General features: G+C 42.6%; 1 protein-coding gene across 1 annotated transcript in view; it reads left to right on the top strand.

Annotated features, from left to right (window-relative positions):
* The first annotated feature begins 6,377 nt into the window (after nucleotides 1–6,377).
* The window catches only part of LOC124119440 (neuropilin and tolloid-like protein 2), a 76,107-nt gene continuing 65,109 nt past the window's right edge, over nucleotides 6,378–17,375 (top strand). The window contains exon 1 of the mRNA XM_046481933.2: nucleotides 6,378–6,571. Within this exon, the coding sequence (XP_046337889.2) occupies nucleotides 6,550–6,571 (22 nt within the window). The 5' untranslated portion in view covers nucleotides 6,378–6,549. The remainder of the gene's footprint in view (nucleotides 6,572–17,375) is intronic.

Here is a 17,375-nt window from a genome sequence, read left to right as displayed (position 1 = left end):
CAGGTCACACATTACATCAAACAGGTCACACATTAAGCTGACACGCTGAATTCATGACATCGGGCTACGGATACACGGGTCGTGATGCACATCGTCAGCAGGATAAGAAGTTCCTTACAGACCCATGGTCCTGATTGGGTTAAGAATCGAACGTGGTTTGGGGAATGGCAAGCGTACCCTACAACCACTAGGCTACCTCCTCTTCACACATTACACACGACTTGTCACAGATTTGATAATGTGTATCACTTTATGTTGCCATAGTAACGGATTGTAACTGTATCCGTGACAGAGCGGCCTGCGATGCATATCAGCTGAAACAAGTCGCCTGGCACTCATCTTGTCATCACTTGTCATACAAGTAGGGAGCACCGTTATCTAATGCCATGTCGTCATGGAATAACTCACCTTTCACAGATATTTCCTTCACTATATACAGACGAATGAGAGTGTGGATTTGTATCCGCAGACAGCAATATTCCAGCTTTATCACGCTGATCATCAGAGCCGATGATTGACAGCAGGAGCAACGTTCTTGGCACCGGCATTGTTGCCACCCGATCCTCGTTAGTCGGCTCTTACTGGAAAGGCGGGGATAGTCTAGTGGTTAAAGCGTTCGCTCGTCACGCCGAAGACCGGGTTCGTTTTTCCATGTTGGGACATTGTGTGAAGCCCGTTTCTGGTGTCCTCTGTCTTGATATTGCTGGAATAATGCTAAAAGCGGCATAAAACCCACTGACGTATTGGAAAGAGGAAATACTTCTGACACGGAATAACAACGGATGATGAATCTGAGATGAAGATGCAGGAAAGCGTATTATATTTACTGGACATGGCTCACGCTAACAGTGAGATGACAAGTTTGAGACACATAAAAGTAAAAATATTTAAGACAAATCAAGCATTCCACGCACTCATCAGAGACAGAGAATCACAGACGACTGACTATAGATCAAGCGTCCTGTTGTGAACATATTCCATTTTTCAGATTCATAGCACTAAGTGGTTCCACAAGACCCACCCCATGCAGTTATCCTGCCAGGATAATGACGTTTTATGGAGGATGTAGCGTGGTGTAGTCTGTTATAGTAAGTTTCATTTGTAAAGGCGATCCCTGGTATGGAATGCCTGTGGTTAAATTAGACGGCTTGGACAAGCGTGTGTTGTACTCTGCCAACACAGGTTCCACGGCGCCGCCTTGCCGTGTGCCAACAACCGAAAGCTGATGGTGAAGGGGAATATGTTACACAGTACCCGATGATTAAATATATTACACAGTACCCGATGATTGAATATATTACACAGTACCCGATGATTGAATATATTACACATCACCCGATGATTGAATATATTACACAGTACCCGATGATTGAATGTATTACACATCACCCGATGATTGAATATATTACACAGTACCCGATGATTGAATATATTACACAGTACCCGATGATTGAATATATTACACAATACCCGATGATTGAATATATTACACAATACCCGATGATTGAATATATTACACAGTACCCGATGATTGAATATATTACACAGTACCCGATGATTGAATATATTACACATCACCCGATGATTGAATATATTACACAGTACCCGATGATTGAATGTATTACACATCACCCGATGATTGAATATATTACACAGTACCCGATGATTGAATATATTACACAGTACCCGATGATTGAATATATTACACAATACCCGATGATTGAATATATTACACAGTACCCGCTGATTGAATATAGTACACAGTACTCGATGATTGAATATATTACACAGTACCCGATGATTGAATATATTACACAGTACCCGATGATTGAATATATTACACAGTACCCGATGATTGAATATATTACACAGTACCCGATGATTGAATATATTACACAATACCCGATGATTGAATATATTACACAATACCCGATGATTGAATATATTACACAGTACCCGCTGATTGAATATATTACACAGTACTCGATGATTGAATATATTACACAGTACCCGATGATTGAATATATTACACAGAACCCGATGATTGAATATATTACACAGTACCCGATGGTTGAATATATCATACAGTACCCGATGATTGAATATGTAACATAATGATTGAATATCACACAGTACCGGATGATTGACTATGTCACACATTGTCGGATGACTGGATATGTCACACAATACCGGATGATTTAATATGTCACACAGTACTTGATTATTGAATGTCACATACTATTGGATGATTGAATATGTCACACAGTGTCGGATGACTGGATGTGTCACACAATACCGGATCATTGAATATGTGACACAGCACCCGATGATCGAAGATGTCACACATTAACCGATGAATGAATATGTTACATATCACCCCATGATTGAATATGCTACACAGTGTCGGATGATTGAATATGTCACACAGTGTCAGATGGTTGAATATGTCACACAACACCGGGTGATTGAATATGTTACACAGTATTGGATGATTAAATATGTCACACAATACAAAATGAATGGATATGTCACACAGTACCGGATGATTGGATATCTCACACAGAACCGGATGATTGGATATGTCACACAGAACCGGATGATTAAATATGTCACACAATACAAAATGAATGGATATGTCACACAGTACCGGATGATTGGATATCTCACACAGAACCGGATGATTGGATATGTCACACAGAACCGGATGATTGGATATGTCACACAGTACCGGATGATTGGATATGTCACTCAGTACCGGATGATTGGATATGTCACACATCACCGGATGATTGGATATGTCACACAGAACCGGATGATTGGATATGTCACGCAGTACCGGATGACTGAACATTTTACACAAAACCGGATGGTTGGATATGTCACACAGAACCGGAGGATTGGATATGTCACGCAGTACCGGATGACGGAATATTTTACACAATACCGGATGATTGGATATCTCACACAGTACCGGATGATTGGATATATCACACAGTACCGGATGATTGGATATTTCACACAGTACCGGATGATTGGATATGTCACACAGTACCGGATGATTGGATATGTCACACAACACCGGATGATTGGATATGTCACACAGTACCGGATGATTGGATATGTCACACAGAACCGGAGGATTGGATATCTCACAGATTAACCGGAGGATTGGATATGTCACACAGGACCGGATGATTTGATATGTCACATAGAACCGGATGAATGGATATGTCACAGAGAACCGGATGATTGGATATGTCACACAGAACCGGATGATTGGATATGTCACGCAGTACCGGATGATTGGATATGTCACACAGAACCGGATGATTGGATATGTCACGCAGTACCGGATGATTGGATATTTCACACAGTACCGGATGATTGGATATGTCAGACAGAACCGGATGATTGGATATGTCACACAGTACCGGATGATTGGATATGTCACACAGAACCGGATGATTGGATATGTCACACAGAACCGGATTATTGGATATGTCACACAGAACCGGATGATTGGATATGTCACACAGTACCGGATGATTGGATGTTTCACAATACCCGATAACTGAGTATGTCACACAGTGTCGGATGACTGGATATGTCACACAATACCCGATGATGGAATATGTCACACAATACCCGATGATTGAGTATGTTACACAGTGTCGGATGACTGGATATGTCACACAGTACCGGATGATTGGATGTTACACAGTACCGGATGATTGAATATGTCACACAATACCCGATGATTGAGTATGTCAGTGTCAGATGACTGGATATGTCACACAATAACGGATGAGTGAATATGTCACACAGTATCTGATGATTAAATATGTTACACATTATTGGATGTTGGAATATGTCACTCAGTATTGGATTATTAAATATGTTACACAGTATTGGATGATTGAATATGTCACTCAGTATTTGATGATTAAATATGTTACACATTATTGGATGTTGGAATATGTCACTCAGTATTGGATTATTAAACATGTTACACAGTATTGGATGATTGAATATGTCACTCAGTATTTGATGATTAAATATATCACACAGTACCCGATGACTGGGTGTGTCACACAATACGGGATGATTGAATGTTACACAATACCGGTCGCTTGAATGTGTCACATTGTACAGGATGATAGAATATATTATACAATACTGAATGATTGAATCTGACATACAGCACTTGATGATTGAATGTGTCACATTGTACCGTATGATTGAATATGTTTAACAAAATCGGATTATTGAATATGTTACACAGCACCGATGATTGAATATGTTACACAGTACCGGATGATTGAATATGTTTCACAATACAGGATGATTGAATATATTATACAATACTGGATGACTGAAATTGACATACAGCGCTTGATGATTGGATGTGTCACATTGTACAGGATGATTGAATATGTTTCACAATACAGGATGATTGAATATATTATACAATACTGGATGGCTGAGATTGACATACAGCACTTGATGATTGAATGTGTCACATTGTACCGTATGATTGAATATGTTTAACAAAATCGGATTATTGAATATGTTACACATCACCGATGATTGAATATGTTACACAGTACCGGATGATTGAATATGTTTCACAATACAGGATGATTGAATATATTATACAATACTGGATGACTGAAATTGACAAACAGCACTTGATGATTGGATGTGTCACATTGTACCGTATGATTGAATATGTTACACAGTACAGGATGATTGAATATGTTATACAGTACAGGATGATTGAATATATTATACAATACTGGATGACTGAAATTGACATACAGCACTTGATGATTGGATGTGTCACATTGTACCGTATGATTGATCATGTTACACAGTACAGGATGATTGAATATGTTATACAATACTGGATGACTGAAATTGACATACAGCACTTGATGATTGGATGTGTCACATTGTACCAGCTGATCGAATCACCAGCGCCGAATGGTAGAATATTTAGTCACATTATAACAGTATTGCATGATTTAACGATAATTTCTTAAAGAAAATATATAGAACAGATTCTTTACAAATTAGGGATTTCAAACTGACCATTCCGGAGCCCGTCGTGCTCAACAGGGGGTCAGTACTGGCCACGTGGATCACCGACTGACCACATGCTGCTTTCCTAATGACTGACATGGCTGGCCAATCGACTTAATGTGTGCCTACATCGTCACTGTAACCACTCAACGCTGTTGCGTCACTGTTATGCTAATGAACATACGTCGGCTAATGAGCTATGTCAATATACTTGTATCACCAGGGCGCATCTCCGTCACGGTTAGATCATGCTGTTTGCTCACGTTGTGATCTGAGTTTGTTGATACCCACAAGGGCAAAATTATACACTGAAACCTCTTAAATCGGAACCTCGTTAATCCGAAAACACAACCTTCAGGGCGGCTACTCATGGGGTCGCTTACATGCATACTAAGTGACAAAACTCATGGATAATCGTGAAATATGTTAATTCTGACACACGGATTAAATCTGTCATGTATTTTTTGACAAATGACAAGGCAAACATGTAAATTTTATGTAATGGCGTGATCAACAACCCACGAGTGTACTTCAACACACGCAGGCAATATGTAATATACAATGGCCAGTCAACAATTATTTATTTTTGAAAAAAACGTTGTTTTTTTATTTCATTTTTTCAAATCTGTATCAAATATGAAGAAAATAATTTTTAATGATGATAGAGATTGTACTTATGCTGATGGTTCGGTAAGTGAAGAGTGGGATGATAATGATGATGATGAGGAGGAGGAGGACCACGACGACGATAGCAAGAGCATCTGAAGATAAGAGTTGTATAGAAGAAATACAGATATTTCAGCCATTAAGTGACCGCTGCGGCTGCTGTTGGTGATGATGGTGGTGGTGATGATGGTGATGATGACACCGATGATGATGATGATGAGAATTATAAATAAGGCAATACCAGTCATGATGAAGTGAAGATAAATAATCGACACATTATGAACAAAGATGAAACATAATTACTTTCAACATATCGCGTCATCTGTAGATTCACAACGTGTAATCGATCATACGAACCTAAAAAACAAAAATATATCAATGCCAGGTGCTTTCAGCGAAAACGTCATCGAAAACACCAACTTATGTTCTCGACGCTTGTTTAATCTCTGGCGCGCCGTTCAAGGTGTATAACCCGTCAAAGAACAGATGTTAATTTACATTATGCATGATTCCGCCACACTATGTCTTTTCCCGTCGTGGACAACGACGGTGTTGTCTACACGGTGACGAGAGGGATGTCATGTTGCCGGTGCGAGCTCACGTGCATCCGTCAATGACGTCACGAGGCGCGCTGCGAGAGCGAGCTTGGCCGTGCAGGCTGGTAGTCACTGGGCAGGAGATACCGTCAGAGAAACCGCTTTCATCCGACACGGAGAAAGTGCTCCTACTACGGCTGGAAGGCTTGGTTTACTGTGTCGGACTTTTAACAAATTGTTCTTGAAAGACTGAGGAGTATTACAAATGATGGGCGTATTCCGAATCGGTAAGTAGGACTGTGTTTCTTAACAATATTATTGTTTGTTGTCGAACGAATATGCCTTCGTTTCTATTAAATAAATATCTTATATTAAACACATTTTTGTATTTTGGAAAGAAAGAAATAATAATAAGAGACCTGTTACAATAAAAGTTTCTTTTTTAATAATTTGTGTTGAAAATTGGTTGTTTAATCACATTAACCACAGAATATTATTTCATTATGTTTTACAAAGTATCCTTAACTGTCAGTTCTCACGATTTGGTACGAGATTGCCATACGTCATCCGGATTGTGCCGACAGTGGGATAGATACAGCTAGATTGTTCAAGCCAAATCCAGCCGTGTACATATCTCTATCCTGTGTTTCTCTGTCACAGGGGTTTGTTTGTAGTAAGAGGGAACAGCACAGTGATGGATGAAAGCTCGGGCCGGCCACCGGGGCTCTATCGCTCGGGTTATCGTGCACGCTTTCATATTGTTTATTGGAAGTCGCTCTCAGCTCAAGTAGCGAGATAAACTGATTATATCAACGCATGGAATATTTTTTTTAGTGAGAGAAAAAAATGGACTTTGAAACATAAGTGTCTGATTAAACTGATCGCGATGATATATGGCTTGAGGAAAGGAGAAACGAATGTGATATTGCGGTTATGATGTCAAACGATTCATTTGTTTCGTGATGTGATGGACAAGGGGTTTTGTCTTTTCCCATGGACGTTTGCCTGAAAGAGATTTGGTCGTGTAAAAGAGGATTGATATACACGAACAAAGTTCCATTTATTGGGGAAAAAACACCAAATTGATCAATGATTTAGTAGTTATATGTTTTTAATTTTAAATATTTAATCGGAGAGTTATCGCTGATGGTACAAATATCTTCATCGTAGGAGGTTGTGAAACTGATATGGTCTAGGAGAAGCTTATGTTTGATGTATCGTGAAGACCGACACAGTTCTTACCCTATGCTATATCATCATGAGCAGGGAGCCTGACTTGGCATACCTCGCATATGCACCGTGTGATGTATGTATATAGGTAATATATGCAATGGAAGAGGTGCCTACTTGTGTAGATATATGGCAATGACGTCACTCCACTATTGTTGGCGCGCGGTGTTTGACGTTAACGCACCAAGTTCATTTTTCATCTGTGCCGTAAAATTCGTCGACTGAAATTATTATTAAGTTCATAAATTCTTATTTACTGCATGTTTCGTGTCATTGTCTACTCTATGAGTTGGGACGATATGTTTTAAAGATATGGGGAAACATTGAAACACGGTCTTCTATCAGACAACTGCCACTCAGCGTCTGTGTTGTGAATGGGCGACTTGGCTCGCCTGGCGCAGTGTGAGCACCGACCATGATAATGTCTATAATGCGCATGCATATTTCAAAAGATGGAGATTAAAAGCAGATGCGATCCCGCTGTGCCCGTATACCCTCTCCCCCTCCACTTGTACTCCCCACCCCTCCAATGTGGGCAGCCTGGCCTGGGGGAGAGCTACAGCTGTACATCAACCACACATGGACACCCACAGTTCGCTTCAATCTGCCCGTCCCTCCCAATAGATATGATCCCTACCCCCCATATATCGCCGCCATCTTTTAATCCCCTATAATATCGCTTCTCCCTGGGAATTACTCAAACTTTGAAATTAACCATGTCATCTATCCAATGGGTACCGCCCCCCCCCCCCCCCCCCCCCCTCACTCTCTCTCTCTCTCTCTCTCCAAAACACATACATACACTTTAACACCCCACCCCTTATCACACTCCATCCAACCTTTTCCATCCCCACACCCGGCCGTTCTAGACTGGGCAATCACTTAAATACCCCCCCCCCCCCCCTCCACTGAAACATTACCATAAATCTCACACATCAAACATTTTACCCCGACCCTCCCACTCTTATGACTGCCCCCGGTCCTCTCCCACTGGTACCTAATTTCGTCTAACTCACAAGTAGCCCCCTCAATACCCCCAATTATAACCACAAAACGCACATCCTGCCCACCCTAACACCACCCCTTCCTTATTTCTGCCTACCCCATCCCACCAAATAGCGATTTCATCTTTTTCACAGGTTTACCTCAATAGCCCCCTCCCCCTTCGCTTTATAGGATCACCCCACCCCACTTCTCACTCTGATGTTTCCCCCACCCCGCCAATCCACTCCAGAGTTCAATTCCCCCCACAGCTCAACGGCTTTTAATGATGTAAGTTACTGTTCTGTTTTCTCTTGTAACCAACAAAAAACCAACAAATGGAAATGGTGCCTGGCTTTCATTATGTTAAACTAATTTGAACTCTCTCTCCATCCCAGCATGGCCCTGATCCCTTAATTACACATCTCGGAATGTACAGAGCTCTGGGATTACATATAACTCGTAAAAACACGGATTTCTTGTGGAGAGCCTTAAAAGTTTGGTGTTGAGCTCTCCAGATCGTCTTGACAGAACTCTACCACAGTGTTCCGTCGACTGCCTCTTTATCACTGGCGCCCTTCACATACCTAGCGATGCCATTCACCAACGTCGCTGTACTGAGTAAACACCCAATCTTGTTAATTTGTGACAGTGAAGATGTGTCAGTTAAAGCGATGTATCTATCCCGCCTTGGACTGTGTTTCTGAAGACAAGTCGTTGAAATACCACTGTTTCCCTTCATGGCCATTCACGAGTATGTTCGCCTGGTACAATGCATCTATTCTTGCCTTGTACGTGATTAACTGAGGACCGTGTCCATATGGAAAGCCTTAAAGCCCGTCTTCAAATCATCTTTTTTCCTGACGGATGTGGTTCATTGTAATTAAAATTCCAAAAATATCCCCTGTGTTTTACCAAATTCTTAACTTAGTTTTTCAAATAACTGTACTATTAAAGACGAAATTGAGTTCTTATGTAAAGCCAAATTTCATTTGATGTTTTGGGTCACACGTTCCTGAACTAATAGTATATGTTTCGAAAAAGTGTTGTAACGTATTAGGTTAAATAAAATCATTCAAAGTCTACACTCGAAGGTTAAAATCTAAATAATTAATTCAGAACACTTTGAAACCGTGCCTTGTATTAATGTTGACGCTTTATAAATCTTTCTTTTACACCTGATAGATGTACCACCTGTTCCATACAGGCTTAAGAGGCAAGTATAAATATTTTATTTGAGTGTTATCTGATAGAACGACACATTTCCAGTTCTAACAAATTATCACACTTTCTGAATCGAGAGACACTGCGTCTACGTTTGCAATCCATATATCGTTCTCAGACTATCTGGAACCAACGTATCTAGCAGGGCCATATTTATCTCAATTATGAATAGATTTCAGTTTTTAAATACACTATTACAATTTTTTCAACTCAAAAGTACGTTATTGGAGTCAGTTTCGATAAGGGATAAGACTTATGGAAATTAAGTCACGGGATTTATGGAAAGGACGAGGTAAGAGAAGGGTCCTTTTCGGGGGAAAGATGACACATTTGAAGGTTACAGAAAACAGAAAAGTTACATATATATATATTTATAAACAAGTAGCCCTTTTTATCTTCTATACCAATCACGTTGTGAACTTATGACCTATTCGCGAACAGCAATATAGAGGGAAAGAAACGAAATCTCCATCTTCTGAATACAATGTACCCAACCTGCCGGGGAAAAGAAGGTATACACTTAAAACGTGGATTTGACCATAAAATTACAAACTTTATGATAATGTTACTAGGCTGACAACAGGCACTGAAACACTGCAAACCTAAGGTTCAAAACACAACTGTGATACCCGCATCAAATACATCACCATCGAATGACCATTACTTCTTTGTTTAGCCACCATCAAACATGGTGTATACCTGTGTTTGCCCGGCAGTTTATGAGAAGTTGCGTGACCAAAATGATTTCAACTTATTTTTGGACAGTATTTACATACTAGTAGTTCAGCTACGAATTCAGCTCTGGCAAAAGATTGGCTAATGTCCGAATAGTATAGTATTTGTTTCTGCAAACGAAGACGTTTGTCATTTCTTAAATAATGCAGAACTATTTTTCACATCCTGTCCATTGTAGGATCAAGTAATTATGTTAAATATCTTCATATTGATAAAACATATAATTGATATTTTTCTTCGCAGTACGTTACGTGAGTACTGAAGGTTGTTTAGACTCTGTATATAGATCATGAATCACGCTCATATACTAACTGCTTGTGTCAATATGCATAGCGCCACATGGCAAGTTTACTGAGTGGCGCTGGTTTTGTTTGTGCCGATCTTCCTAGCAGGGAACTTTTTCACTAATGGAAAAATACTTCCTCCTTGACGTTTAAACTGTTGTGACAAACTTTTTGCAGTTTCGGATATTAACTCGTCAATATCTTCCACGAAAAGTACCTATTAGATGTGATATATTTTTAGATGTAAGTGGTATCATTACTTATGTTTATCAGCTGATCTGTGACAATGAGATGGTATCACATAGAACGTGTGCGTCACCCCCCCAAAATCCCCCCCCCCCCCCCCCCCCCCCCCCCCGCCCAATCCCCTGCCATACGAGTGTGTATGTCAATAACACATAGGTGTGTGTAGGTAACGGTACATGCTCACTGTGTTTGTTACGTTCGGATTTAATGGAACATCCCGATCATTCTTCGGTGCAACCTTCAAAGATAGCAAAAGAGAAACAGCTTTGTAGGAGATGTTATTCCACAAAAGCCGGCAAACAACAAAGTCTTTATGTTTCGTTGTAACAACACGATAGCGGAACCATGGTCGGCCGCCCGCTGTCGACTGCAGTCAGTATGTGAGGAATTCTCCGCTCTGCATGACGCCAGGAGCCTCCAGGTCCCCATGCTCTCCCCCCCCCCCCCCCCCCCCCTCACCCCAACCCTCACCCCGACCCCCACACACAAGACCTCTGCTTCAAGACACATATTTTATTTCTCTGAAACGAAAAGACAAACATTTTTTGACTGCAACACATTTTTTTCGAGCCATCCTTTGTTTTGTTTTTTAAAAAAAGTAAAATATGAGGCCAAACCATTTTTCCTTTCTTATTTGAGAACTGTTTCTTAAAGCCTACAAATCATAATGAAAGCAACGGGGGAAGGGGTGGGGTGGCTTAAGCTCGTCACAACGGAGACCCTCCATGGGTACATGTCTGGTGTCCCCCGCCGTGATATTGCTGGAATATTGCTACAAGCGGCGTACTGACCATACCCACTCCCTGAAACACGTGAATGGTTTTGATTACAAATTTAAATTTGAAACCCAGATGAGGCGAGGCAACCTAGTGGTTACACTGCTCGATCGAAGGCTTCTGCATCTTTTGTATCTATCACCATCGCACCCCTTCTTCGACCCTACAGAACACACACGCACCTCCTAAGAGTAATGTTAAACAAAACACGCTCACTCATACCCTACAATTACACGCCGGGTTTGCCTTCTCACTCACTCCTTAACCATGTTTGAAATTTGGGTACTAAATTATACCTATGGCTTAAAAAACAAGAAACAAGTTAACGAAAGTTTTGAAACACAAAGTTCATTTCCCATGGTTAATCTATTACAAAAGGTATTTAAAACTCGCACAGGCTGAACACCAGATAAACGCATGGCCCCATGTTGACGGGCCCAGCCATGCGGCGAACATGTTTCCTATCTACACAAACACACACACCTAAGTGGAATACAGTACTAATTTGTTAATCATATATAGAAAACACGGCGAAACATCTCTGTTCGTTAGTCAAGCCGCGAGCATTCAGGAATGCAGACAGTGGTGCAGGAACTTGCACAAACGAGATTGTCTTTCAGTAATTGATAATCATGTATAATTTTATATGCCATATTCCACACACGATATAATAATCAAGAACGTAGAATTCCGAGTACAATACAAGAAGAGAAAAGGTCACTAGGAGACAATGAAGCACCGCAATATCAGACCAGCACGCGCTACCGTGTAGCATTATCTTCTAATAACGTCAGTCTGTTCGTGCGTGCGGCTATATCAACATCAGCAGCTTCATTCCTTCACTTAACCTTTTCATATTCGCATCACCAGGGATGTTTTTTACTGTATCCTTAAACAATACCCGCATCAACACCCCATCTACCACACGTACCCAGTCACCACCGCCCCTGTCAACCTGGATCCCTCGAATATTACATATTCTCACTCACCTTGATTACAATTATTAAACAGTTTTTAATGGGATAATTTTGTCATATTCAATGTTGTAAGACCTTAAGTTTAGATGTTCCCAGACGTTGCACCATACTGTAGCTGTTAGTCTGCCATGCAGACCCTCAAACAAATATAGCCAATAGAACCTATGCAAATCTATAATATTTAGCAAATCTTGATTACTGCATTATAAATGAAGAAAGTCAATTGGCTCCTTTTGATTATTTTATATCACTATAATTAAACAACTGTTTTTTTCTGTAAAATATGTTCATTTCAGAGACTAGATGTTGGTCCAGCTGTCTATCTATTCTATGGAATGATTTAACCTTGACTTTCGTAATGTTAAAGTTTGGGAGTGGGCTTAGCAATACAGTTACAGTAGGCCTTTGGGGGACGTACCAAAGATCCAGGGTTCGATTCTCCACTTGGATGCACTATGGGTGAAGCCCCACCCCAATCAGAGAATTTATTTTTGGTAATATTCAAAGGATGCCTGATAGAGAACTTAAATGAGCATATAAGCAGGTGGCCTGGTGGTTAAAGTGTTCGCTCGTCACACCTAAGTCCGAGGTTCCATGCCCCACTTGGGTAGTATGTATGGAGCCAATTCTTGGTGTACTCCGCTATCATATTGCGGCTTAAAAGCATGACATGTCTACAGCTACAGGGAATACCCGAGTGGAGCTCTGCAGGGACTTTAACGAGGGTCATTAGCAGGATTCGTCTCCCCAGTTCCCGCAGGTCTCTCCAATCAGCCAGCGCCATGAGAGTATCTCTGTTCTATCTGTCACCCCGTCTTCACCGCACCAGCACTGCATACATATGTACAATTAACACGTTAATGTCTTCACATCAATCTCTGCCTGTCCTGACCGCCCGCCTGTCTGTCACTGCATTGATCTCCCTCCATGTTCGCCTCCCTATGTCCGCCTGTTGGTTGGTCTATCTCTCCATAGTCTTTCGGTCTGTCGGCCTTTGTCTGACTGTCTATTTCTCTTCACCTCTCTGTCTGACTGTCTGTCTATATTTTCCTTGACCTCTCTCTGTCTGACTGTCTGTCTTTCTCTTCCTTGACCTCTCTCCGTCTGACTGTCTGTCTATATCTTCCTTGACCTCTCTCCGTCTGACTGTCTGTCTATATCTTCCTTAACCTCTCTCCGTCTGACTGTCTGTCTATCTCTTCCTTGACCTCTCTCCGTCTGACTGTCTGTCTATATCTTCCTTGACCTCTCTCCGTCTGACTGTCTGTCTATCTCTTCCTTGACCTCTCTCCGTCTGACTGTCTGTCTTTCTCTTCCTTGACCTCTCTCCGTCTGACTGTCTGTCTATATCTTCCTTGACCTCTCCGTCTGACTGTCTGTCTATCTCTTCCATGACCTCTCTCCGTCTGACTGTCTGTCTATATTTTCCTTGACCTCTCTCCGCCTGACTGTCTGTCTATCTCTTCCTTGACCTCTCTCCGTCTGACTGTCTGTCTATCTCTTCCTTGACCTCTCTCCGCCTGACTGTCTGTCTATCTCTTCCTTGACCTCTCTCCGCCTGACTGTCTGTCTATCTCTTCCTTGACCTCTCTCCGTCTGACTGTCTGTCTATATCTTCCTTGACCTCTCTCCGCCTGACTGTCTGTCTATATCTTCCTTGACCTCTCTCCGTCTGACTGTCTGTCTATCTCTTCCTTGACCTCTCTCCGTCTGACTGTCTGTCTATCTCTTCCTTGACCTCTCTCCGTCTGACTGTCTGTCTATCTCTTCCTTGACCTCTCTCCGTCTGACTGTCTGTCTATATCTTCCTTGACCTCTCTCCGTCTGACTGTCTGTCTATCTCTTCCTTGACCTCTCTCCGTCTGACTGTTTGTCTATATCTTCCTTGACCTCTCTCCGTCTGACTGTTTGTCTATCTCTTCCTTGACCTCTCTCCGTCTGACTGTCTGTCTATATCTTCCTTGACCTCTCTCCGCCTGACTGTCTGTCTATCTCTTCCTTGACCTCTCTCCGTCTGACTGTCTGTCTATATCTTCCTTGACCTCTCTCCGTCTGACTGTCTGTCTATATCTTCCTTGACCTCTCTCCGCCTGACTGTCTGTCTATATCTTCCTTGACCTCTCTCCGTCTGACTGTCTGTCTATCTCTTCCTTGACCTCTCTCCGTCTGACTGTATGTCTATCTCTTCCTTGACCTCTCTCCGTCTGACTGTCTGTCTATCTCTTCCTTGACCTCTCTCCGTCTGACTGTCTGTCTATCTCTTCCTTGACCTCTCTCCGTCTGACTGTCTGTCTATCTCTTCCTTGACCTCTCTCCGTCTGACTGTCTGTCTATCTCTTCCTTGACCTCTCTCCGTCTGACTGTCTGTCTTTCTCTTCCTTGACCTCTCTCCGTCTGACTGTCTGTCTTTCTCTTCCTTGACCTCTCTCCGTCTGACTGTCTGGCTATCTCTTCCTTGACCTCTCTCCGTCTGACTGTCTGTCTATATCTTCCTTGACCTCTCTCCGTCTGACTGTCTGTCTATCTCTTCCTTGACCTCTCTCCGTCTGACTGTCTGTCTATCTCTTCCTTGACCTCTCTCCGTCTGACTGTCTGTCTATCTCTTCCTTGACCTCTCTCCGTCTGACTGTCTGTCTATCTCTTCCTTGACCTCTCTCCGTCTGACTGTCTGTCTATCTCTTCCTTGACCTCTCTCCGTCTGACTGTCTGTCTATCTCTTCCTTGACCTCTCTCCGTCTGACTGTCTGTCTTTCTCTTCCTTGACCTCTCTCCGTCTGACTGTCTGTCTTTCTCTTCCTTGACCTCTCTCCGTCTGACTGTCTGGCTATCTCTTCCTTGACCTCTCTCCGTCTGACTGTCTGTCTATATCTTCCTTGACCTCTCTCCGTCTGACTGTCTGTCTATCTCTTCCTTGACCTCTCTCCGTCTGACTGTCTGTCTATCTCTTCCTTGACCTCTCTCCGTCTGACTGTCTGTCTATCTCTTCCATGACCTCTCTCCGTCTGACTGTCTGTCTATATCTTCCTTGACCTCTCTCCGTCTGACTGTCTGTCTGTCTCTTCCTTGACCTCTCTCCGTCTGACTGTCTGTCTATCTCTTCCTTGACCTCTCTCCGTCTGACTGTCTGTCTGTCTCTTCCTTGACCCCTCTCCGTCTGACTGTCTGTCTATATCTTCCTTGACCTCTCTCCGTCTGACTGTCTGTCTATCTCTTCCTTGACCTCTCTCCGTCTGACTGTCTGTCTATATCTTCCTTGACCTCTCTCCGTCTGACTGTCTGTCTATCTCTTCCTTGACCTCTCTCCGTCTGACTGTCTGTCTATCTCTTCCTTGACCTCTCTCCGTCTGACTGTCTGTCTATCTCTTCCATGACCTCTCTCCGTCTGACTGTCTGTCTATCTCTTCCTTGACCTCTCTCCGTCTGACTGTCTGTCTATCTCTTCCTTGACCTCTCTCCGTCTGACTGTCTGTCTATCTCTTCCTTGACCTCTCTCCGTCTGACTGTCTGTCTATATCTTCCTTGACCTCTCTCCGTCTGACTGTCTGTCTGTCTCTTCCTTGACCTCTCTCCGTCTGACTGTCTGTCTATCTCTTCCTTGACCTCTCTCCGTCTGACTGTCTGTCTGTCTCTTCCTTGACCCCTCTCCGTCTGACTGTCTGTCTATATCTTCCTTGACCTCTCTCCGTCTGACTGTCTGTCTATCTCTTCCTTGACCTCTCTCCGTCTGACTGTCTGTCTATATCTTCCTTGACCTCTCTCCGTCTGACTGTCTGTCTATCTCTTCCTTGACCTCTCTCCGTCTGACTGTCTGTCTATCTCTTCCTTGACCTCTCTCCGTCTGACTGTCTGTCTATCTCTTCCATGACCTCTCTCCGTCTGACTGTCTGTCTATCTCTTCCTTGACCTCTCTCCGTCTGACTGTCTGTCTATCTCTTCCTTGACCTCTCTCCGTCTGACTGTCTGTCTATCTCTTCCTTGACCTCTCCGTCTGACTGTATGTCTATCTCTTCCATGACCTCTCTCCGTCTGACTGTCTGTCTATCTCTTCCTTGACCTCTCCGTCTGACTGTATGTCTATCTCTTCCATGACCTCTCTCCGTCTGACTGTCTGTCTATATCTTCCTTGACCTCTCTCCGTCTGACTGTCTGTCTGTCTCTTCCTTGACCTCTCTCCGTCTGACTGTCTGTCTATCTCTTCCTTGACCTCTCTCCGCCTGACTGTCTGTCTGTCTCTTCCTTGACCTCTCCGTCTGACTGTATGTCTATCACTTCCTTGACCTCTCTGTCTGACTGTCTGTCTATCTCTTCCTTGACCCCTCTCCGTCTGACTGTCTGTCTATCTCTTCCTTGACCTCTCTCCGTCTGACTGTCTGTCTATCTCTTCCTTGACCTCTCTCCGTCTGACTGTCTGTCTATCTCTTCCTTGACCTCTCTGTCTGACTGCCTGTCTATCTCTTCCTTAACCTCTCTCTGTCTGACTGCCTGTCTATATCTTCCCTGACCTCTCTGTCTGACTGCCTGTCTATATCTTCCCTGACCTCTCCGTCTGACTGCCTGTCTATCTCTTCCTTGACCTCTCTCCGTCTGACTGCCTGTCTATATCTTCCTTGACCTCTCTCTGTCTGACTGCCTGTCTAT

This window comes from Haliotis rufescens, unplaced genomic scaffold, assembly GCF_023055435.1.
Source record: "Haliotis rufescens isolate VD_foot unplaced genomic scaffold, xgHalRufe1.0.p SCAF_17, whole genome shotgun sequence".
NCBI classification, from domain to species: Eukaryota; Metazoa; Mollusca; class Gastropoda; order Lepetellida; family Haliotidae; genus Haliotis; species Haliotis rufescens.
Note: the sequence above shows the minus strand (reverse complement) of the source record. Positions and strands in the feature narration are given on the sequence as shown.